At 47.8% G+C, this 24,342-nt stretch overlaps 1 protein-coding gene across 3 annotated transcripts in view; it reads left to right on the forward strand.

Annotated features, from left to right (window-relative positions):
* The window catches only part of RGS9 (regulator of G protein signaling 9), a 30,735-nt gene extending 21,863 nt beyond the window's left edge, over positions 1–8,872 (forward strand). For 2 of the 3 annotated variants that reach the window (XM_031598835.2, XM_031598836.2), the window contains exons 12-17: positions 765–878; positions 1,773–1,888; positions 2,344–2,431; positions 2,911–3,049; positions 3,615–3,700; positions 5,480–8,872. In XM_031598835.2, the coding sequence (XP_031454695.2) occupies positions 765–878; positions 1,773–1,888; positions 2,344–2,431; positions 2,911–3,049; positions 3,615–3,700; positions 5,480–5,651 (715 nt within the window). In that variant the 3' untranslated portion in view covers positions 5,652–8,872. Of the gene's footprint in view, positions 1–764; positions 879–1,772; positions 1,889–2,343; positions 2,432–2,910; positions 3,050–3,611; positions 3,701–5,479 lie in introns of those variants that run through there. The other variant, XM_031598837.2, reaches the window with a different exon arrangement.
* The last annotated feature ends 15,470 nt before the right edge of the window (positions 8,873–24,342 follow it).

Here is a 24,342-nt window from a genome sequence, read left to right on the forward strand (position 1 = left end):
AAAAGCAGTTTTGCCCAGAGGGAATTTTAAACAGAGAAACCAGATAATTTTTTTCAAGAATGAAAAAGGGAGGAGAGAATTAAAATTCCAGGACATTAGTGAAATTGGTTGTAATTACAAGTCTCACCAACTTAGAAGGTAGAAGTGTTTGTCTGGTTCCTGCTAGGATAGGGAGATTTTTGCATTGTGCTGAGCCCTCACCCTCATGTGGATGGGAATGGGCTTTATGGTATGTCAGTGGAGAGAGAAGTCAGGATGTGCCTTGATCACTGCCTTATCTCTTCCAGAGCTTGCTGGGATCTCTTACACCTTGTGGGGAGGCTGCAGAGGATCCAATCTGAGCAAATGCAGTGCTTGCTTTCCTTTTCCCTGCTATGTGTGGCACAAAACAGCATGGGGGCAGGCATTTCTCTATCTGACCTATTGGCTGCAGGAGATAGCTGTCTTTTGGGGGCTTAGTCCCACTTCCTTGAAGTGAAGAGGCAAAAGGAGGTAATGAAGGAGCCTTGGATTTCCCAGAAGTTGACCTGACAAAATCAGTGCTTTGAAAGATGCTTGGGAGATTTGTTTGTGAAGCACAAAAGATTAACTGTGCTACTGAATCAGTTTTTGTAGTTAGGCAGGGGCCACATTCCAGATCTCCATGGTAAGGCAGCTGCTCTGAGCATACCCACAGTCTGTACAGCCATTCATTTGGTTGTAATGGGTCTGACTGCAATTCTGTTGCAAGTTATGATTTTGATTTTTGTTGAATTTACTTGCAGGCTTGTGAAGTACTCTGAGCAGTTTCTCTCCAATGATCCTATCCTGTCTGGATGTCTCCCTAGCAACCCCTGGATAACAGATGACCCTGATTTCTGGGATCTCAATGCAAAGCTGTACGTACTTTTTTTTGTCAGCTTGTGGTTTACAGTGACCTTTATGCTGATAGAAATCAGAAAGGGGAACCGCTGATCTCATCATGATATCCAGTCCGTGATCATGAGCAGGGCAACAATTCCCCTTCTGACATGGCTAAAGTAAGTGTCTGTGGGGAATACTTCATGCTGAACCTTCCTTAACACTGGAAATTCCTAAAATGTTGGGAGTACGCACTTAGAAGCTGCTCAATTGTCCTAATCCTCCCTTGAATTATTTCAGTTTTACTAGCAGAAGAGTAGAATATGACAAGTTATGCTCAGGCATAGCAGTTGATTTAGGATTAACCTTGCTAATATAGCCCCTGCCAATGGTGTAGAAATTCAGAGTTCAACTACTTGGCTTCTTAGTAGGGAGTTTGGACTGTGGACATGTACTGATGGTCCATTCCTTCTCTGAGGTCTCCCTTGGTTCCTATTCAGAGAGCATTTGCTAATTATGTATTAGCAACTCTGGGATTGAAGCATACAGCATATTACTGGTCCTCATTTGAGACCAACAATCCTGTTATAGTGATAATATCCCATTAAGGCAGCCCCAGAAGATACCTTCACAGAATGGAAGCTTTGAGCAACAGTGATATCCTCCTCCAGGATGGGACTGAGTCAGACCTCCAGCAAAGCTGGGCCAGCATTGTGAGAGCAGAATAATTCCAAGATAAATCCTCATCCCGTTGTGTACCAAGTTGTTTAATTACTGCTTCCTTAGCGGGCTGACTTGAGGAGCTCATTAGAGCATTCTGGAAAACAGAAAGCACTAAGTCTCCTGACGTTCCAACATTTTGGTTTTAATTAATCTGCCATTTAGATGGGCCTCATGAAACTGGCAGTCCTGTTTGTATTTAACCTTTACAGAGTGGAAATCCCCACCAGAATGCGTGTGGAGCGATGGGCTTTTAATTTCAGCGAGCTGATACGGGACCCAAAAGGTCGGCAGAACTTCCAGCTCTTCCTGAAGAAGGAGTTCAGCGGTTCGTCCCTTGTCTCTCTTTCCCTGGGGCACACAGCAGGATGCTGCTCAGCTGAGCCGGGCCACCAGGAGCAATCCGTGCCTTTGCAATAGATGCTGTGAGCTGGAACAGTGATAAACTCACGAAGCAGAGCGACTGTGCAGCCAGTGCGTGCAATACCACCTAGTGGCACGGGACACACAGTACAGCTGCACAGGGTGCTCGTGTGCTGGGACTGTTCCCAGACAAACTGCAGCTGGTTGCATTTGCAGGCTCCTGCAGGTTTGTCACTGAGCAGAGGGCAGTGGGAAGCTGTTTCCTCCTTCAGTCCCCAGGAGATTTTTAGGGTGACTGTAAGAATTAGAGAGATTCTGAATTGGGACGGTGTTGTATTGAATCAAACAAATTCAGTTTAGGAGTTAAGAAACGGGATTTCTTTGGTCTCACCCTGTACTCAACGAATCCTTCTTGTGCAGGAGAGAACCTGAGTTTCTGGGAAGCCTGTGAGGATCTCAAATATGGAGACCAGTCCAAGGTCAAAGAAAAAGCAGAAGAAATTTACAAGTGAGTGTGATGATTTTACATTCTTACACTCTACATGAGTCTTGTATTCTCCCTGACATGTTGTCATTCCCCTAGTGATTTATTCCTGAGGCTTTGCCCGTGAAGGAATGGAGCTTGTGAAGATGAAAGCATATTGTCGCATGGCTGCTTTTCCCCTCTGCTCTCCAGTATAATGTTTAAGAGAAATCTTAGCATGTAGTTTAAATACCAGAATAGCCAATGTCTTGGGGTTGCCGCAGAATGAGTGGAGAGACCCTTTTTGCTTCCAGAGGGCTAAAATTTGGTTTATGTTGTGTGTTGAATTGCAAGAGGAAGTGACTGAATGTCACAGCTCATTTTGCTGGAGAGAAGATTAATTGCTCGAGATCAATTACAGCAAATTGTAGTGGGAAGTTGAAGGGACTTTTCCTTTCATCCACAGACAGGAATCTCGGGGAATTCACTTGTTAATGACACTGTTGATCCACCTCTCCTCGTAGGCTCTTCCTCGCTCCAGGAGCTAGGCGCTGGATTAACATCGATGGCACAACAATGGGCATCACAGTGAAAGGCCTCAAGCACCCTCATCGCTATGTTTTAGATGCTGCTCAGACCCACATTTACATGCTGATGAAAAAGGTTTGTTATTTGTTTTCAAGCCTCAGGGAGATTCCAGGTCTCGGGGCCTTTCCATGTCTTTGACTGTCACCAGCTGTTGAGTGGCCTCTGTCTGAAAATCCCTCAGATTTGCTGACTTAAGCAAGCACTGGGTCAGCTCTTTGTATTTTGCTGCTGCTTTTTCCCCCAAGGTGGCCGAGGTTAGATGTCCTTCTTTCTAAATATTCCCTTGGTCAAATTGCACTCAGCAAGGAGGAGCGCTGTCGGCCAAATCAGCAGCTAATGCAAATGGACAGTGAAAGAAAAAGTTGATTTTAAGCCAGTTGCTGAAAGGTTTGGCTTCTGAAGCATAAGTTCTTCACCCTGCAATGATTGTGGGACCCCTGGGTTGTACCTGGGAAGCTTTACTAGGAGATGAAAATTCTGGGAATTGGTTGAAGTACCTACATTTGCCTGAAAATGCAAAGTCGCTTGGGCTGCTGGGTGAGGCTGTCCAGTTCCCAGCCTCCTTGGCTCCCGAGCAGATATATCTGGTGGTGATTTTAATAAGCCCATAACTACCAGCTTCCCTTTTTTCTCCTAGTAGGACTCCTATGGCCGCTATTTAAAGTCTCCAGTATACAAGGAAATGCTGGCCAAGGCTGTTGTGCCACAAGAAACTGTCAAAAAAAGGCAAGTGAAACTAAACACAGTTCTGGGCTTTACTTTTCTTGTAGCAAGGGTTGAAAAAGCCTGAGTTACAGCAAAATTACTATAATTTAGATATTTGCTTAATTAAATACATTTTTTCACTAAGAAGATGCCTTTCTTTGAGATTCATTATGCTGTTTATTTGTGAGTCCTTTGGAAATGCCTCCTGTGCAATCAGAATCTGCTTGATGATAACTCAGCTGTCTTGCCTGTTGGGTCTTTTCAGAAATGCTGTGATTGTTGCATTAATCATAGCATTTTTCTTGGAAGGAGAGAGCACTGTGTATTGGGCACGAGAACTCTCAGCCATGAAACACTGGCTGCCAGAGGAGATGCAGAGCTGTTGTAGGATCCTCCATGGATTCTGCTTGCTCTGCCTGAACAAAGCTGTTTACACCCTACACAGTGAAGGTGAAACGCATCTTACCTGTGGGTGATACAAGGTAGACTGCCTGAGAAGGGGAAGGCTTGAAATGGCTTTTTCCTGACCAAGGTGGGAGTTGTACAGCAAATGTAGGCAATTTGAACTGCAATAGCTTCTTAAAACAAAATGTGCACCGTCAGAGCCAGACTGGGTGATGTGCTCTTCTCTCTGTTCCTCTTCCACTCGTCAGCCTAGCAAACAAAAAGAGGAATAATGGATTTTCACATTATTGTTTCTTCTAAAGCCCAAGTCAGTGGAAAAAAAAAAACAACAAAAACCAACAAACCCTCCTGTTTGGGGCTGGGTTACTTTTTTCCCTGAGCCACACACAGTCACTGGCAGATGCTGGATTACCCCTGGTGATTACCATCATATCTTTCAGCGCCTGTTCTGGATACACAGCAGCATCCTGTATAAACTAGAGAGCTAGTACCCCATCCAGAAGTGGTTTAACATTTGTTTTCACTGCTGCTGGGCACAATTCTGCTGAAACAGATAGCAGGTGTCTTTTTGGGAACCACCTATACTGGTCTCAATTTGATGGCTGTTGTTTGGAGTCGTGCTGAGTGTTAGTTATTTTCATAGAATCACAGAACTGTAGGGGTTGAAGGGACCTCTAGAAATCAAATCCAACCTCCTTGCTTAAGCAGTAGGGAACTTCCTGTGCTCCAGTTTCTGCCTGTTGCCCCTTTCTGTCGCCATGTGCCACCATTGACTGGACTCCCACACTTTAGATATTTATAAACACCTCTCAGCCTTTCCTTCTCCAGACTGCAGAGTCTGAAGTCTCTCAGCTTTTCCTTGTACGAGATATGCTCCAGGCCCTTTCAAATGCTTAAAACAAGAAGAGTAATGTTCTAGACATCTTCTGGCTTTGGTGTCTCTCACTAAGACCAGGAACAAAGCTGACTTTACTCTTTTAGTAGTACTGGAGCTGCTATATGACAGAATCACCAAGCCCTGTTTTAAACCATTTAGTCTGTGTTTGTGCTTCCCTGTTGTTGTGAATGTGACAGCATCATGTATGCTGCTTTATCTACGCTTGCCCTCCTCATTAAATGATCTCATGGAATACTCACTGGCTTCTCTTTGGGAGAGATTTTAAGAGACAAAAATGTTTAAGAGGAATGTCAGCCAAATTACTAAGGTACACCTCTGTATTTAATGTATGTGGTGCCTTTTTTTGCCTGGTCAGTTAGCAGCAGGCACTGTGACAAGTGCCTCTCTCCACGTGCATAGCCTCAGCAGGTTTTCTGATTGATGCTCTGCTCTATCTGAGGTCATCCAGCTATGCAGAGTTTCTCAGTAACATTCTGTTTCTTTCTCTTTCTGCCCAGTTCCAATTTCCCATTTGGACGCCGTCATCTCCGCTCCAGCCCCAGCCCCATCATCCTGAGGCAGCAGGAGGAAGAAGCCAAAGCCAAAGAAGCTGCTGCCACCGTGGACATCACACAGGTCATGAGCAAGCTGGATCGGAGGAGCCAGCTCAAGCAGGAGCCTCCTAAGTAGGCTCTGAGCCCTGCAGGGCACAGTGCAGGGAAAAGACAAGCTGAGGCTGGTGTTGAGCTTCGTCTCCCTTTCCTGAAGGTGTCAGTGCTGCTTTAGGTTTCCCAGGCCAGCTCTGCCAGCAGCCTGCTTCCTGCATGTTGCCATGGCTTCTACAGCAGATGTCACTTCCCAGGCACATCAGGCATGGGAATGCTCCTGGAGGACAGGCTGCTGGCTGTGCTGGATTCACAGCATGGGGCCAAAAATCCCTCTGTGCACACCATGACAGGGGATGCCTTCTAGCTGCCCCAAGCCCCAGGAGACTGGGCAGCCTGTGTGCCTCTCCCTGTCTTCTGCTCTTCTAGCAGCTGGGATGGCACAAGGTAGAGTGAAGCTGTGCTGTCTCAGTCCTCTGGGTTGATACCGACCTTCTTAGGAGCAGCAGTTGAAGACTCTCCAGGGAGCAGAGCAAGGCGCCCTACGTCAGAATGTGTCCATGCTGATATCCATCCTCTCAGCAAGATGTGCACCCTCCTATGGTGTGCATCCACTGAGAGGAGTGGTCACATAAATTCTCCATCTGCTCTAAGGCACTTCAAGTATCCTGCACCTCCAAATCAGTGCAGAGGAGCTGTAGGCAGAAGAGTGGGATAGGCTTCTTGTGAGAACAGTACAAGGAGCATTTCTGAAAGTTTGGATATCTCTTTGAATTGTAATGACAATCCCAAGTCCCCCTGGCACACTGGAGATCAGTGAAAAGCTCTGCTCTCTCTCCATTACCCTGCAGACAATGAGCTAGGTGTGCAGGTTTAGAGCTGTCTCTCACAGGAGCTTGCAGGAGTGCTTGAGAGATGCTACCATATTTTTGTGTTTCTTTTATCAGGTCCTTTCTGCCTCTTGTCTTGTCTTTTTCCTGCTATTCTATTTTCTGTAAAATAAAAAATAAAAAAATAACAGGAGGTAGTTCCAGTTGTCACTGGTTTGTAGCCCAGAGGCAAAGAAGAGCCAGGGCAGAGGTGTTAAGAGCTGGTTTCAAGTTTAAGTAGTGATTTTTTGTTGTTCTTTTTTTTTTGTTTCTTTTTTCCCCATTTCTACTGTCTCTTTTGCTCCTTAGAATAGGAAATCTAAACAATTATGTTAGCACTAAAGAGCTTGGGGAGATTCCAGGCTTTGCTGTGAAACCCCTGCCTGTCTGGACTAGGCTGATGATTATCAGAACTGGGAAGATTCCTGCAAAGCTCAGTAAAGGCAGTGGGGGTGGGGAGGCAGAAAATCTTGTTTGTTAGAAGCTAGGGGAAGCAGAGGAACTGGATGGGAAGAACTGAAATACAGGAAAGTTCTTAACTCCTCTTGGTATTGTTCATCCATTTTTACAACTGGAATGAAATTGCAGAAAAATGAAGGTAGAGAAACCTGGGTGTGAGTGGGAACTCTTAGGTGCATATAGACCAACTTCTCACTGAGAGGGAGCCAGCCAGGCCTTCGTTTTGCAGCTGAGCTATGGGAGATTTTCATGACCTTGTTAACCTAATGGTGATATAACGTTTTTAGAGGAATTGAAATCAAGTTGTACGAGTCTTTTGCTCTGATGTCAAGGCCTGCTTGCTAAATCTCTGTTCATGTTCCCAAAGGAATCAATGGTAAATTTTGCAGTGCCATAAGGGGGAGCAGACTCAGATGTAAATGCTTAAAACACAAGGCTTGTTTACACAAGGTACTGAGCACCATCAGCTTACCTTGACAAGAGAGCACTGAAGAGCTTGGCAGGGTTGGTTTAAAGCTGTTTGGATGTGATGAGCTCTACACTCTTCAGAGCTTGTGTAACATGGAGCACTGAACGTGTTGGGATTGCCAGTAGTAGTAACATATGGAAGATCAAGTCAGGATATCAATAATAAATAACAAATCTGTGTGTTCCAGTCAGTCCCTCTGATTCTACTTTTTTTTTTTTTTTTTGTAGCTGTGCTTTTTATGTTACCTCTATCCATTCCTTTCTCTGATTTTATTTTTTTTAACATCTCAGCTTTACCTTGCTTGCCACTGGCAAGAGTTAGTGCTGCTGGTGGGTTAATGCTGCTCTGCAGTCCCCATGCTTGTGAAACTCCAGTCCTACACTTGCAGGCAGAAGCTGGCTCTGTTCTGCTTATAGGCTGAGTAAGCTGGTATGACGCAGTGTGCCACTGCTTGGTCCCTTGCTGCTCAGTCCCTGAAGAGGAAGGTATAAGTGTGACCATGGTACAAACTGAACCTCACTTTATGTCAGCCAAAAAATTGTTTCCATTGGAAATCAGGGCAGCAGGTTGGTTGTTTCTTGGCCACTGCTTTCATGCATTTATCTGTCTAATAAAAATAAATATAGAAAATGAAGGAAAAAAAAAAAAACTAAAAAAACTGTTGATCCTTCTCGGTCATGTCTCAGTTTGTCCATCCTTTGCTGCCATCTTTTTGCCATGCATGTGTTTTCTGTATGTATTTCTGCTCTCAGTACTTCTGTTTGAAGCCTTGAGCTGCGTTTCATCCTGCTGGCAGCGAAGCCTTGGTAGCTGGGTGGGGGACCCTGGTTTGCAGCATGTGCTCTGTGGATTAATCTCTCCTACTCATCCCGAGGGCTTTGGCAACTGAGCCTGAGCCATTGCAGCATCAGCTGGAGACATGGGGCTTCAGTCTGAGATGTAACACCATCTTCTGTTATATCAGACACAGGGGCTTGAGCACATTGTCCTATTTGCTGGGCAGCTCGTGCCTCTGTGCCTCAGCTTTGACGTGGTTGTGCCATTCATAGCCACAATTTCAGGGTAACAGGCACTGTGTGGACAAACTGATGTCTCCTACAGCAGCATGTCAGCCTGGTGCAGCAACCCTGCTGAGGCCTGCATTAACAAGCCTGGTGCATTCCACGTGCAAACAGCTCCTCCACGTGCAAGTAACAACTCCGCTCTCCTGCAGGAGCTGTGGGACCAGCGGGCAGTGATGAGGCCCCATCCTCACATCTGGGGACACAACCAGCCCTGACCAAACCTCTCCTTTTCCTCCCCACAGCCACACCTCGCCTCCCCTGCCCCTCATCCAGCCATTTACATCAGCCCCAGCAGCTGCCCCCCAGCCCTATGGCCCTGCCCCACACACCGCCTGCCCCTCGCCCATCAGCATGGCACTGGAGAGACCGAGCTGCAGCAGGAGGATGGGCACGAGGTGCTGGTGGTTCTGCTGCCCTCGTGTCTCCTGGTGATGGTGTAAAGCTCGCAGGTCTTCCGATCCCTGAGTTTTGAAGAGCACTTGTGTGTTTGTGTCAGTGTTGGTTCTTGAGCTCTGGTTCAGGAGTGGTTTAATGATCCAAAAGTCAGAGGAGACCCGAAAGTAGTGAGGAAGCAGAAATCCTGAGAGAGAACCTGGAAACGTTTGTTGTTTTGGAGCTGTGAGAATGGGGGTTTTGGGGCAGTCTGTCACTGCTGAGACCGATTCCTGGCCTTGTCCTGTGGTAAATCAGTGTGCTCTCAACCTCTACATTAATGTATGTACATTTTATAACCAGCCATGCTGCAGTCAGAGGGGATGAGTCCATACTGTAAATTCAGAACCTGAGGGCTCTTTATCCGCCGGGCTGTGCTGCACAGCAGTTTTGTTTCTGAGGAATCAGAGGGCACCTTTTCTGCAGTTTTCTTCATTTTCCATCTATGTGGGCTTGTGCCCAGGGGTTTTGCTTTGGGGTTTGGGGGTTGAACTGTAGGAAACTCAAAGCCAGCCTCTGTGCTGCGTGCTCACTGCCTCAGAGAGCACATCAGAAAATGCCTTGTGCGTGATGAGTCTTTGTTTCACAACACAGCTTCTTCCAAATAAAAATGGACATTCCTCTGGAGAGCCAAATCTGCCTCATAGGCTCTGAGGGAGAGGACGGGCAGCAGCAGACCCATAAGGACTTTGCAAAGGAGGTCATCTGCCCATGGGAGAGCCCCACAGAACAGGGTAAGCAGCAGTCCCTGAAGCAGGTGGGATATCACCTGTTAACAAATGCTGCTCACTGAGATGATGAGCTCTGCCACGTATGGTTCAGTACCTGAGCCGTGCTGCTGAAGAAATGCATCCTTCAGCATCAAGGAAGCTCAGACTACCACAGCTGTGAATAATGGGCCCTGATACACCCGTGTGTTTGTAATTCAAGAATTCGAAGCATTTCTGGATTTCTTCCTTCCTGTCTTTGGTATATTCAGATCCCTTCATTACAAACTTCTTGATAAATGAACCCCTTTTCTTGCCTTATAGCAGATGGAGAATTTATGTCCGTATATCCTGGAAAATGGTCTTATCTGAATTACTTTCTTGGCCATGAGGTGTCAGCACTCTGTACACAGCACAGCTGGAGCAGAGCTTGCAGGCATTTTTCAGAGTGGGACTAAGACTTCAAGCACCAGGTTCATTAAGAGTCAGCTAATAGTTGGGACAAAAAGAAAACAAAGCTAAACCCTTCCTGAGAACCCTTCCTGGTATCATTTCTTAATCCAAACCAAAAAGAATCCCAGAGAGCAAATGGTGCAGGAGGGCAGAAAACCCTCCTGAGCACTTCTCTATGAACTCCACTTTACCTTTTGTGACTTCTCAGTGCCAGGATGGGTCCTGAAATCACAAAGAGGACAGCACTCCTGCAGCACCTGGGGAGGGCAGTTGGCATTTTGAACCTCTCCAAGCTTAGACTGAGGCACTGCCACCACTTAAATCTGTGTTGTTCTCAAGAGTGTTAGAACACTGCTTTCCATACCATATGCCAGTGTTTCAAGCTGTATTTCAAGATGTTTTCTTGGGGAGGGGTTTCCCAGATGTGTGTGGTGTGGGCCATTATTCTATGAATTGCCACATGGCCTTTGACTTTCAGTGTTGCTATTTCATACTTCTAATTGTAAGTGGAGCTTCACCTATGTGGCTGACAGTGTCCATCATGCAGACTTCTGCTGTAGGATGTAAAGTCTCTCTTCCATCATGCTCAGTGGTCCCCACCCCACGACAGGAGGTAAAGCTGCTGATCAGTACGTTGTATGGGGCTGACTGCAGAGCTTACATTCGTGGAACCATAGAATAGAATCGTAGAATCATTCAGGTTGGAAAAGACCTCCAAGATCTCCAAGTTCAACCTCAGCCCATCCCATCGTGACCACTGACCACGTCCCTCAGTGCCACATCTCCATGGCTCCGAAACACCTCCAGGGAACTGTGATTCCCCTCCCTGGGCAGCCAGTCTGTGTGCAGAAAGTACAGCCTGTTTGAGTGGTGTGCCAGGCTGTGAGAACCATCCTACATTTGGATGCTCCAAAATCTACAGCATTGTTCTCACCTTCAGAGTCCTCCAGATCTCAGGGCAGTTGGGGAAAAAGAACAGACTGTGACATCTCCATTGCCAAAGGCTCTCCCAGAGGAGCAGAACCCTGCAGTACCCCAAAGCAGAAGTTACTCAGCAGGAGGGTGCTGCCTGCATTGTCCCTGTTTGTGCTGTGCACAAACTAGAGATGACCACCCATCCCCAGTGAGAGTCAAATGTGATGTCTTCTGTGACTGTTTTTGTTAAAATTGTTCCTCAGCTGCTCCTGATTTCTGGACTTGTAAATATTTTTCCCCTGCGTGGTCGATCTCAGGTGATCTGCACTACTTTCCTTCCTTATGGACCCCAGGTGCCCACTGTGGGTTGGAAACCAGAGCTTCAGAGGCCCCACGTCCCCACTGCCTCTCAGTGCTCACACGGTGACATCTGAGGCTCACAGCCCCGTTGGAGGCCGGGCATGTTGGAGTCAGAGTGCTTTCAGCTCCAGCAGTTCAGATCCCCTCGCTGTGCAGCAGCCCATTTAAAGCCACCTGGAGTCACCTGGAAGAATTAGCTCACTGCAGCAACTTTACACATCCAGAATATTCCGATAATGCGAGGGATGTGTAAGGTTAATGACTGGAAAAAGTGATCGCTCCCTGCGGGCAGTTTCTCAGAAAGCTCCCTGCTGTTTGGCTGAGAGAAGAAAGGAGTCTGCAGCGGCGGTGAGGATCCCAGTGCCCTGCTCACTGCCTGCTGTAGGAGGGGGCACAGCACTGCCATGCTGCCACTGGGCTCCAGGTATGGTTTGAATGCATGGGGAAGGGCGAAGGATGGCACGTAGTGAATGCTCTGCTCCCAGGTGGATCCTTTGCCGTGTGCCAGTTCCAGCTTCTCCTTTGCTCAGCCTGCCCCACAGGCACTGGGGTTTGTTGTGATTGTATGTTTATACTTTCCTTGTCCTCTCTTGGCTACAAGGGATGATTCTGGGGTTCCTCACATCCCGGGCTGCCTCCCAACAACCTCAAGGGGACTCTGTTAGGATGGGATGGGAGCAGCGGGCAGTGCTGGCAGCTCTGCCACCTCCAGGGCTGCTCCTCAATGGGCACACAGTGCTGGTATGACCCGAAGGCTGGTGTGTGGGATGTGGCATCCCCGTGGAGCTGAGCCCCTGTTAAAACACCCAAATTAAAAACAGTTCTCCAGGTGATGGATGTCTCTCAAATCTTCCCCCAAACCTGACATTTCCCTCTCTTCTCTCCAGCTGGGACACAAACACCAAAAGCATCAAGCACCTCTTTTATTTTTTTTTCCCTCAAGTCTCTGCATTGCTCAAACCTCATTAATTTAAAAATGGAACAAAGAATGCTCAGCATCCCACAGGATCAGGCCTCGGGAGCAGGAAGCACCGGTTGGCTCAGGAGAAAGCTGGTTCCCATGAGGTTCGTGGGGCGGTTTTGGCAGGCTGTGCAGTGGGATGGCTCTGTAAGCAGGCCTATCCTGCCCAAAATGCTGCTGTGGGGAACAGCTGGCCCAGAGCATCGCTGCATCCCCTGCTGAGATGGGAACTTAGCGGTGTAACAGTTCTGAGGCTGGAACTCACCTCTGCAGCGTGGCATCCAGCTCAGGCCCTGGAATAAGATCAGTTCAGGGCATCCTCACCCCTGCCTCTGAACGTCTGAGTGTCTGAATGCTGATAAATACATTATTAGTCAGCTTTTTTGGGGTGCGGAGCCTCAGGGATGCAGGAGGAAATCCAGGCAGCAGGGGAGTTTTCCCTTGCCTCCAGGGATTTGTTTTATGCATCTTGCACTATGCCTGGCCTGGAAGCAGAGGTGAGCATCTCATAGGATCTCTTTTGGGCTGCAGGTTCCCAGATCTCCTCTACACCACACCAAAGAGGAAAAGATAAGCTATTGCAAGTCAGTTTACCTTTTAAAATTCATGTTGCCATAGCAGCTTAGCACACTGTCTCAAGTCCTCTTTCTTGGAAAACTTTGATCACCATGAAAACAGAATTATGTTGTTCTCCAACATGTTCTACATATAAATATACCAAAGTTCCCATAGTTCATGCTTCAGCATCTCTGCAAAGACCTGTTTTATTGCTCCCTCACAGCATTTCCCAGGCCAGAGGACAGCACTGGGCTCTACAGCAGTGCAAACCATGTCCCCAGTGCTCATCTATCAGCTCAGCTTTTGCTTCCAGCAGTTTCCAACACACACTGGTACAACACAGCACTGAGCCCAGCTGCCAATCCTTCCCCATGGATGGTAGCAATACCCCCCTCCCTTGGCTCTGCTCTTTGCCCACCAGCTCCATCCCTTCCCTGGAATATCACAATGGGACACCTGAATTTATTCTCAGCATCCTCCTTGCTGGAGCAGCTCTTGCTCCTACACCTTCCCTCTGTTGCACTGTGCTGGGAGCAATGGGAGGAGTTTTCATAAGCACCATCACTTCAAACCCTGCTTGGAGCAATCCTTTTGCTTTCATTGCGTGTCCCATTTTCTGGTTGCATTCATGCTAGCAATACTGGAAGTGAGCAAAGAAAGAAAAAAAAATTAGACTGGACACAGATAAATTTGCAACAGCAACCTATGCAGTCATTGGGTTAAACAGCACATTAACCCAAGCTACCATCCTGCTGTTGTTGTTTGCAGGAATCCATCTCCCCACACCAGGTGAGACCTTTCCAGGCCAGGACTGGGAGAGGGCAGTGGGATTTCTATTAGTGTGCACAGCCAGACTTCTTCTCATCAGCTTTTTCTTTTTTCCTTCTTTTTCCCAATCAACTGAAGGGAAAAAAATAAAGAAAAAAAAAAAAAAAAGGAGAAGAAAAAATTGGGGTAAAAGTTGAAGAACACTTTAATTTATAAGAAAAAGAACTAAATAATTGATGTAGTCATGGTGCCAAAGGTAATTTCTGCTGCTCCCTCTATCTCACAAAGACATTTAGCATTGATTGAGATCAAAGTATCAAAAACCCCTGCTGCTGAGCTGAAAGGCAAAACTTTCGGCTGCCTTTCTCCGCTCTAATAATATCGTCTTTATGTAGTTAATAAACTGCACACTTCAGTCAAACTATATCATTACAGAAGACTTAGGGAGCTAATAATTTAAAAGCAAAGAATTGCCTCTGTTCTTCGCTTTGAACTAAACAACATTCTGTTGAATGAAGGGGACATCAAAGCTTTGTTACTATTACCAATGTGGCTGGAGCATAGGGCCGCACAGAGTGTGTACTTCAGTCATCAAGAGAAAAAAAAAAGAAAGATTAAAGAAATTGGCTTATCAACCCACAGGCAGAACCAGGTGTTTTCTTTTCTGCTGTGCAAGCATCAGGTGGTTTGCTTATCAATGAGTTTTCTCGTTAAATAAATGTACATGACTTAGGCTGGTCCCTCCCATCCCGGCTGTAGCCCTTTTATTTTCTTTGGAAAATGTGGGATGGTGGCTGTTTGTTGGCCAACCAGGCCTTCTCACAGGGGCTGCCTCCGATTGCTGCCCCACTTTGCTCCACACGTGCCATGGGGCAGCAACACAAAGTCCATGCCCACCAAAAGGGCCTGGTCCAGCCCCAGCTTCTTCCCCTTGGACGTTGCTCCATTGCTCGCTTCTGAAAGCGTCACAAGAATGAGAATCGGCATAGAATCATAGAATGGCCTGGGTCGAAAAGGATCTCAAAGATCATCCAGTTTCAACCCCAGTGCCATGGGCAGGGTTGCCAATCACCAGGCCAGGCTGCCCAGAGCCACATCCAGCCTGGCCTTGAATGCCCTTAGGGATGGGGTGCGTGGGACAGTAGATTTTCTTTGGCCTTTCCATATATCTGACTAAACAGAGAGTTTTCCCTGGGGCAATAGGAGAGTGGAAGTGTATTCCAAAGGGACTTTCCATGATGCCAACTTGGACCTTCCACACCCTTAGGTTGGCGATGCTCAAATATGGGGCTGTGATGTGAGCTCTGCGTTGTTCTTTTGGTGACTGATGGGGTCAGCACCTGAGAACAGGGCATCTCACCCACCCCTCCTGCTCACACCTCGCAGCCCTGATGCTCCCCTGGGTGTTCCAGGCAGATCTCAGAGCCAACAGTTTAGTGTGGGCTCTATTATGGGATGCTTATACTTCTTAAATGCTGCTTTTCATTTGCATCAAAACCTCTCCTTGCTTCTTGGCGGTCTGGATCTTATCCCCTATTAAAGACTGGAATTTAAAGAAGCAGAAAATAATGGCTTATTTCAAAGTAACAATTCAACTGCTTTTTGAAGCGGTGTCCTTATTCAAAACCACTTAAATTTATACATATTTCCAAGTCTTTATTATCCTCAGAGGCTGAACCAATTTGGATCTTGATTTCTACGAGCGTTCTCCTTCATTTCTGCATCAGAAAGTTGAGATGTGAGCAGACGGGACGTTAACCACAGGTAACTAATGGCTTCCTGAGAACGATTGCTTCCGTTGTTCCTTAAAATACTTTGCAAAGCCTATTAAGGTGGGGAAAAACTTCATATCAATTGATTTCTGCAAAGAGACAATCTTCTGCTTTTGGTCCCGTGGAATAGCAGGCTGGAGCTTGTGCCAGAGCACATGTATAGGCGCGTGCACGTGCTGTTGGGCTGCACTCATTGCAATGGAAGTGGCTTCACTGTGCACTGAGGACAATATTTTAGCCCTGCTGAAGTTGCCTTTCATTTCAGTAGGACTGACACCTTTCCCTGCAAAGTGGAAGAGATTCTTCCAGCAGGTACACTTGTGGTTGACATACATCTAATGACCAGAATAATGTAAGCTGCACTTGAAACATAGAGCAGCTTGCCCATCGCTGCTTGCTTTCTGCAGAAGCAGTGGTGAAGACAACCTCATGGGTCATCTCTCAGACAAGCTGAGCCCTGTCGTGCTCTGCTCAATGCGTATGGACTGTCTCTAATGGGACCTGCTGGGCACAATACCCACAATTTGCACACAGAAATTAATGCTCAGTGAGTATTTCAGGCAACCCGTAGAGCAAAGTATCCAACACAGTTTCCGGAGAATAGTATCTGTCCATCTGTCTGTTTATCTGTCTACCTACGGGCAGATTCATTCACAGAATGATAATTTCTGCAGCCTTTAGAAGTGCTCTCACATCCACACGGCTCTGTGAGCCAGCACGATGCTGAGAAAGGCTTTCCAGTTGGGCAGGGATGCAGAGCTAAAGGCTCTTGAGCCAACCCGCGCAAGATCTGGCAATACAAAGAAAAGAAAGTGACTCTGATGGGAGTGCAAGGCAGAGTGAGGCTGTCTTTAGCCTTTACCAAAACCACTGTCAGTGCTTTTGCCTTTTCACAGCACAGCTCTTCGCAAAGCTAATTGGGTTAGTGCCTTGCAGGGGGTTTTCAGTGTCTGCAGGAGATGGGCTGCTGCAAACACCTTCCCCTTCAAGGCGCACAGCGTTGCCTTTTTCACACCACAGCTCTCTCCCTGGCTTCTGTTCTCGAAAAGCAAAAGTCCCAGGCTGTTCTTCAGTATCAGCCATTACAGCATTTCAGTTCTTTCCTCCCAGCCATTTTCAAATGTTCAACTTAAAAGGAAGATGTTTCATTTTAGGCCAAATTCCCCCCTCCTCTTCCTTTCCCTTCTCTTCTCCTTCCCCCCTCCCGCCTTTCTCTGGAAGAAGAACAAAGTCATTCAAATCAGGAAGCTGAGGAACTCCATGTACACTTTCCACTGGGACCTCAATCCCTACTGGTTTGGCTTGATTTGATTGAAGTGTAATTTAATCCTTCACCATTTGTCATAATGTCATTTATGTATAAAAACAACACCGCATCCAAATGTCAGACGAGCAGTGAGGAGCTCTCTGGGAGGCACAGAGCCCAGCGGGGCGGGCTGCGTGCTGGGGATGGAGGGGCCACGTCCCCATTGGGGCCATTGCTGCTGGGACACAGGGTCTGCACTCACAGATGGGGTGATGGTGAGCACATCCATGCACGCGTTGGTGAAAATACCATGGGAACAGTGCAGTGGTGGTGATAGCATTGGGCTGTTGCCCTCCATTGCCTGCAGGAGCGTGGTGGGGCTGCACTCTGTAGCTCAAACCATTGAGTGGAAACCATTGAAGAGGAAGGGAGGGGCAATCAGAATTCTCTTCCATCATGTCTGGGTTTCTTCCATCCCCTTCGCAGTGACCTCTATATTTTTGGGGTTCACCTCCAAACATTCACACCTGCCAGCAGCCCAGCACAAGGGGAGCAGAGAGGCGTTGGAAAAGCTCTCAACCAGAAGCCCTAAGGATTATCTTCAGCTTGGTGTCTCTCTGAGGCAAGGTTTGCTCCCTGCATGGCACTCAGAGGAGCTGACCTCTGCTGTGGGTATGGTACCCACAGACTCCCATCCCCCTGCCACCACCCCCTCCCAGAGACTGGGATGCTGTGAGCTGCCCAGGGGAACAGCGGCTTCCTGGAGGCACTGAGCAGCAGGAGAAGCGTTGAGGAGAGTGCAAGGACCCCCCAGCTCCCCACCACCCTGCTCTGTCCCCTCTCTCTAATAGCAGTGCAGAGTATCTATGCCCAACACTTGTCAAAAATTAAAGCAGAACCTTCCTTCAAATGCTCCATCTGTGCTTCACTGCCAGAAAAGCGATTCTTCCTCCCCCAGAAAATTTGCATTTAAAATTCCAAATATGCACTTTTCTCAGACGAAAGAATGTGTGTTCCTGCTTTCAAGTCGGGCTCTCCATGACCTCTAAGTTTTAATATTTTCAGCAAAGTGTCATTTGACAATTCAAATACAGTCAGTAAGCACAGGAAAGTAAATGTCCTTTAAGATAAGCGCGCATTATACCGAGAGCTGGTGATGAGAAGATTTCACCTACAGCTAGAGACTTCACAGCAATATGTATGACTCTCTGCATATTAACAAGTGCTTTGGTGAAATATTGGTATTTCCAGATTTCAGCTTCACCGGTGCTAATATATTCCCTCTGTTTAATTCGCAGGGAAGTGTGTGGAGAGATTTCACTGTTTGGCTTTGGCTTTTCAATTAAAAAGAAATCAGTGCTCGAACGCAGCTTGCAGCAGATCGCAGCAGCAAAGGACCCCCAGGTCCAGACGGATGGAACCACACTGCCCACCCTCTGTGTTGAGCTGGAGTTGGGTGCTGGGCCCTATCCTCAGCTATGGGTGCCCTGGGCTCTCCCCTGGGTTCCCCAGTTTCCTTGCACCCATTTGGCTTCATGGCTTCATTGCTCGCTAAGGTTCTGCACACCCATCCCTCCGAGCACCGCTCAACACACAGATCTTGTCACAATAATTAATAGACCTCCCTGCAGCCCCTGGTAATCCATCCCAGGGCTGCACAGCACCGGCTCTGTTTTGCTTAGGTACATGTGAGCCTTAGAGCTGCCCCAAACAGAGCCTTTTTCATGGAGCTGATTCATTCAACACCTTATAAGGGCTGCGGGCGCAGGGAGGGGGCACGTTTACACAGATGCTAGTGTCTCAGGACGTGCTAGCAGGTGTCTCCTAACTTTACGCAGACCACCCTCACACTAAAGGGACTCTTTTGCTTTGAGCCTGTTTGAGTTACAGGGCTTTGCTCTTCCAGTTCCTGCTCAGCAGACGATTTATGGCGTTGCTCATTGATAACGCCCCTGGAAGCAGAGGGACGGCTGTCAGCCCCCAGTGTGGGGTTCAGAGCGGCCCCTGATAGCTGAAGTTCCCCAAACATGCCATTCCAGCAGCTTTCTAGGGCAAGGAAAACAACAGCAGCCCGGGGGCTGAAGGGCTTTTGGCTGTTTGTTTGTTTATTTAAAAAGGGGGGTGGGGAGGAAGAGCTAATGATAGGTTTAAGCAAACAGTTTCCTCTGAATTTGGCCGTTTTCTCTCGCTGAGGTCATATGACAGCTGAGATTACATGATTAGAGACATTTTTAAGGCATTCCTTCAGCCTCAAGAGGGGAGGAGGGCAAATATTTGGGGATTGCTCTGTGTGGCTCAGGAACACACATCTGAGCAGCTCTCCTGTGCAGGGCGATGGTGGAGGGCAGTGCCTCTCTGGGGGGGGAGGGGGGGGGGATGAAGCTGAGGAAGAGCAGGAGGCCCCACGCTGTGAAGCTGTGCCAGGTATGGGACAGGCAGCTGCCCAACTGAGGTCATTTCTTGCTGTTCTCTCAACCCTTTCCACCCTTTCTGCATTCAGATCAGTGAGGGCACCATTGCTGGGTGCTGTGCTCCATCCGTGCCAACACACAGGCAGTGTGTCGTAGCAGAGCAAACCTGGTCTGCTTCCATTCTACTTATGTATCAGTGGTGAGAAAGTGTTCCCTGTGCAACTGTCATGCCTGGAAATCCCACCCCAAAGAGCTGGTCTCTGCCTCAATTCCCTGCTGCTTCATCTCCACCATGTTGTTCATCATTGCCATCACTGCTCCTTGTCCCCACAGTCCTCATTCATTCCCTTGCTCTAGGAGAAAGAAATCAGCCTGGAAGCATCTGGAAACAAAGATTAGTTCTCCTTCACATCCGTGTGAACGCAGGATGGCAATTAGGATTTCAGCTGATGATCCAGCTGGGGTTCTGGATGCACTAAAACACCATTCCTTACGAAGGGGAGAGTGCACTGCTGCAGGTTGGTTCCTACCAGTTAAAGAACAGATATATAACTGGTGCAACAAGGGATAGCCACAATACTCATCTTCATCCCCTGCTCTACCAGCTCCCACTGGAAAGGAAAAGAGGGAAGGTCTGCTGCCCAAGGGCATTGGCTATATTTATTCTTGGCTGTATGATAACTTCATGCTTCAGCCCTCATCCTTCAGTTCCCAGTTTTGCTCCTAGAGCTGTAGAGGCACTCGTTAGCCACACTGACCACACTTGGGTCTAGTACCAGACCAATGTCACCTGGTGCCACATGTGAAGGGTCCCAGGCAGCTGGAAGATGTCTCCCACATCCAGCTCCCTGCCTCACACATGCTCTTCTGTGCTGTAAGGGTGAACCTGGACAGACACGATAAAAAATGAATGAGTTTGTTGTGCGTTTGGAACAAAATAATGCTTTAATAGCAGAATCCTTTTATGAAGTTAGCAGTTAAGAGCAAGCGGTACTTCAGGCAATCCAGGCATCTGCTGCAGGGGCTTTCCCTCATAATTAGTTAATGAGCTTGGTGTACTTTTCCCATCTAATTAAGATGCCGTCTTTTCAAAGTGGTAAAGTTTTGAGCCCTATTGGAGATGGGTTCCTGCCTGACCCCCATCTGTGTGTCCTGGTAAACTGGTAGCCACCTCTTCTGAAGGAAATGGATCTAGACCAATCCCTGCTTGTTTCTATGAAGAGCTCCCCGAAGCTGGGGGAGGCTGTGCCATCAGTCCCACGTCCACTCCTCGTATGTTCTGTCCCACGTGCAGTGTTTGCAGCCAACCCACCTGGCTGCTTCTTCAAACCAAACAGGGGTGAATGGCTGCACTGGGATTTCTGTTGGCCTCATTCCCCAGCTGACCCCATTTCTATATGCTCACCTCTTTATAGCTGGGCTCCAAAGCCTGGATGTGTTTCCTCCCAGCTTGCCATCGTGCTGATTGGATTTAAATATGAAAAGCATGACTCAGTGCAAGTTCAGACTTTGGCTAAAAGTGCAGGATGTGAAAAGGTGCTGGATTTTTTTCAGTCTCTCATAAGGTCTTTTTTCCTCGTCTCCTTTTGTGGTGGCCTTGAAAGGCTCTGATATAATGATCTCACACACAGCACTCTATTTCTCCTCCTGTTATGTAGAGATTTCCCAGCTAATTTCACAATAAACTTCATTAAGCTGCCATCCTCTGCCATGTGCTCTGGAGGATCTCACTGCCACATGGTACAAGTGGCTGCTGCTTGCATATCTGCCTTCAATTGATGCAGATGGCCTTCATCTCCTGCAGCCTTTTGGCAAAGCTCAATGAGCTCATTCCTTGTCCTGCAGGATAAGGCCCCAAAGCCACCCAGATGCCCTCCAGTGAGCAGTCTTTACCCTCACCCCACGATCCAACCTTGTCTCTGCAGCCTCTGAGCTCCAGTTGGAGCTCCTCTGCTTTGGGCAATGGAACTGCTGGAGTTTTGGACAACCAGGGCAGCCTACTGCACAGCATTGCTCCTTGTGCCCCCATTTGGAGGAGTGAGGTTGCAGAACGCTCCCTTCTTCCCACAGAAACTTCAGAATAAAGGGAAAAGGAAAGAGAAGGAGAGCACACATGGATTTAGGACAGTCACCACCACAAGCCACTGCCTTCTCCAACCCTTCTCTTATGTTTTCCAGAATCCCCCAGCCCAAGACCTCATGCACAGCCAAGTGCTGTCAGCAGTGTTCTTCCCATTGTCTTCCGCTGGCCATAAATCCCAGTCCCTGAAGGTGAACCCCCAGCCACATCCCCTGCCCTGGCGCCAGGCATGACCCATGCCCTCCAGGGTAGCACTTTTTGGCATGAGACCCCACCTAAATGACAAGGACAAAGGGGACAGTGGGTCACGCAGCACATTTTTATGGTCACATCGCTTCCTCCTGCCCAGCCAGGAGAAGATTAATTGGGGATGAGGGGAGAAAGAGAGAACAAGCAGAACAAACCACACAAGGAGGCAGTCCAGCTCTAAGCTATACCATCTTGTGGGTGCCTCCTATAAGGACACATACACAACACAGGGTTGAACAGCAAGGAGATTCTCCCAGCCGAGCAGCACAAGGATGAGCTCAAAGCAACACTTCTGCTGCTGTCTTCCATTTGTAGCTGGTTGTACATGTGAAGGCACTGCTCTGTGTTGCAAGATGTCTACATACCTATGCTCCCGTTCAGCTTCATGCGGATTAATTGCTGCTTTCCATTCCTTCTGCCATGTTTTGCTCTAACTCCCTGTTTGAACAAAAAACTAGAATTACAAAACCCAGCTGAAGCTTAATTGAAAACACCAAGTTCCATCTGGCCTCAAATAAATTACAGTCAAAGTTGCCATTTTAAAGAACAGTTGTTGTTGTTGTTGTTTTCTAATGCCAAACTATAAATCAGCTCAATCTGAGTTCAAACCAGCTCCAAATTGGGACCAGGTTCACTTGCAAAATTTGGGCAAAATGCTGAACTTGAAACAAACTGGGCAAACATGGGACTGTGCACTGAGCATTATCCCAGAGCTAATGCTTGGAGCTGATTTGGGCCAGGTGGGGCTGTGGGGGGATGCCTTTGTCTTAGCAGGGGGGACACAGCTCAGGTGGCTGCACCAAACACAGCTGTCCTCGTTCCACCCTGACGATGCTGCTGGCCCTGCCTGAGCTGCCCTTAGCAGTGCTCATAGCACTGCCCAGCTCCTGCACTGGGGTGTAAGGGACCATGGGCACCTCATCTCTGTGCTGCATGGTGCTGGAATAGTCCCACACCAGCACAGCTTGCTCTGGTGAGTGTCTGCTGGAGAGCTGAAGTGGGATCAGGAGAGCCTGATGCTCAAGCTGCAGGTAAGCAGAGTGCAGTGTGTGTGTATGGAGGCGTGCAATGGCTGCTGCAAAGGTCCTGGCAGAGGTGAGTGTGTGTGTCCAGGAGAGCCTGGTCCCTACAGTGACACGTTGTCTTATTTATTCCTAAAATAAGTTGGTCTGAGACTTGTGTTTGTTTTAAATCTGTTGTTTAATGCTCACTTTTGGTCATGGAAGCAATGCAAGTCTGTGTTTTACATCCTCCTCTGACTTTTACTCTCCAGCCAGGTTTGGATGCTGGGCTGGCCCCAGCACTATGTGCTGTAGAAACACATTCTGAGTGCAGGGAGAGCATGGCCCTGAGGCACCAGCATTCTACAGCTCTGTCCTGCCTCTCTGCAGCAGAGTGGCTGTTGAGGGGCTGTGAATAACACAGGAGAGGTCCTGTGGGATGGATTTGTTAGAGGAATCAGAAGTGAGATTACTCGGTGACATGAGCAATGAAAGCCTCTCTGAACACGCTGGTGACTGGTGGAGTTAATTGTTGCGTAGAGCACGCGTAAATTGTCTGAGCAGAAGATGCTGCTGCCCTTGGGAGGGTGAATGCTTTATTTTTTGGTATTTTTCTTTAAGGCTGCGCAACTCTGAGGCACAAACACTCAGCTGATCCCACTTCCTTTTTGGCTGACTCTGTGCCTTCTGGAGTTGAGCATCCTCCTGTGAAGTGTAAATGATGAGTGACTTCTGATGATCAAAGGGCCTTGATAGACACATTTCAGCTACCTAGTTGATACCCAGACAGCGTTTCCTATCAGCGCTCGCATCCAAATGGATATTTCCAGAGCACTTACTACATTAATTCTCTTCAGGCAAGCAGGTTGATGGGATCCAGCCCTTCTTCAGGCCCTGTTCCTGCCACATGTGTATGTTCAGGTGGCCCTGCTGGTGTGGCTCTGCCCCTGGGGCTCAGCGGGGCAGGAGTGGGAAAGAGTGCTTGGGAAAAGCATTAGTGCTGCGTCATGGTATTGTGAGTGCAGAAAGAGAAATACTTGTATGTGTGCACATAACTGCTATATATATTCCAATTTTTTTATATTTTTACATACGTATGTGCATACTATATACAGGGACAATTAATGCTAGTGTTCTCCTTGCTTTATTAAAGGAGGACTGCAGTTTGTGGCACGTGGGGGAACGCGTTGCTCTCCTGCCTTTCTGCTGCTTCCTTTTGCCTTTAGCCAGAGGAAAAAAAAACAAAACAAAAGGCAAAACCGTGTGTGCAGCTGCTGGAGGGAGTTGCTGCAAAGCAGGCGCTCCCTGCACAAAAAGCAGTGATGGTAAAAGAGGTTTTCCTGCATCATCTTGAGAGGTGGGGGCGAGGCGGTGGGGCTGTGTCCTGCAGCCTCATCTTCCAAAGTGAGGAAAAACCCGTCAGGCTTTTGAAGGAAGCATTGCATGGGCAGCAGTGGCTCCAAAACCCTGCCAGGGTTGTGGGGGCTTTGATCTCTCTCACCTCATCTGTGTGTTGCTCACAGTTTTCCCAACGTTGCACTCCTTTGCGTGAAAACTCACCTTTGTGTTGCTACACACAATGACTGAATAGCGATAATAACAATAAAACTCCTGGGAAGTCTCCCTGTGGCAACAAGTAATTGACCCAGGAATTCTCAGTATGAGGAATTATCGTTGTTTTATTATTATTATTTAATAACCACACAGCACTGGAGATCCGTGCGTCCATCAGGGGATGCACCACCATTGTTCTCAGCAGCCCCGATGCTTTGCCTTCACCCTTTGAGTTTTCTCAAAGGATTGAGATTATTTGGTTCCTTTGAAGAACAAAGGAGGAGGAATTTTTTTTAGATGACTGGCTATTTTGATCTGCAAGGTCTGCGCACAGTGTGAGGGAACAAACATCACTAAATCATTAAGGGGAAAAGGAAGGGTATGCATAATGGAAAGGAGGAACACAAAAGCCACTGCTCAGTGGTGGGATGGGCGCTGGGTGCAGTGC

The sequence above is a fragment of the Phasianus colchicus genome, chromosome 20 (assembly GCF_987193195.1).
Source record: "Phasianus colchicus chromosome 20, bPhaCol1.hap1.1, whole genome shotgun sequence".
Classification (NCBI taxonomy): Eukaryota; Metazoa; Chordata; class Aves; order Galliformes; family Phasianidae; genus Phasianus; species Phasianus colchicus.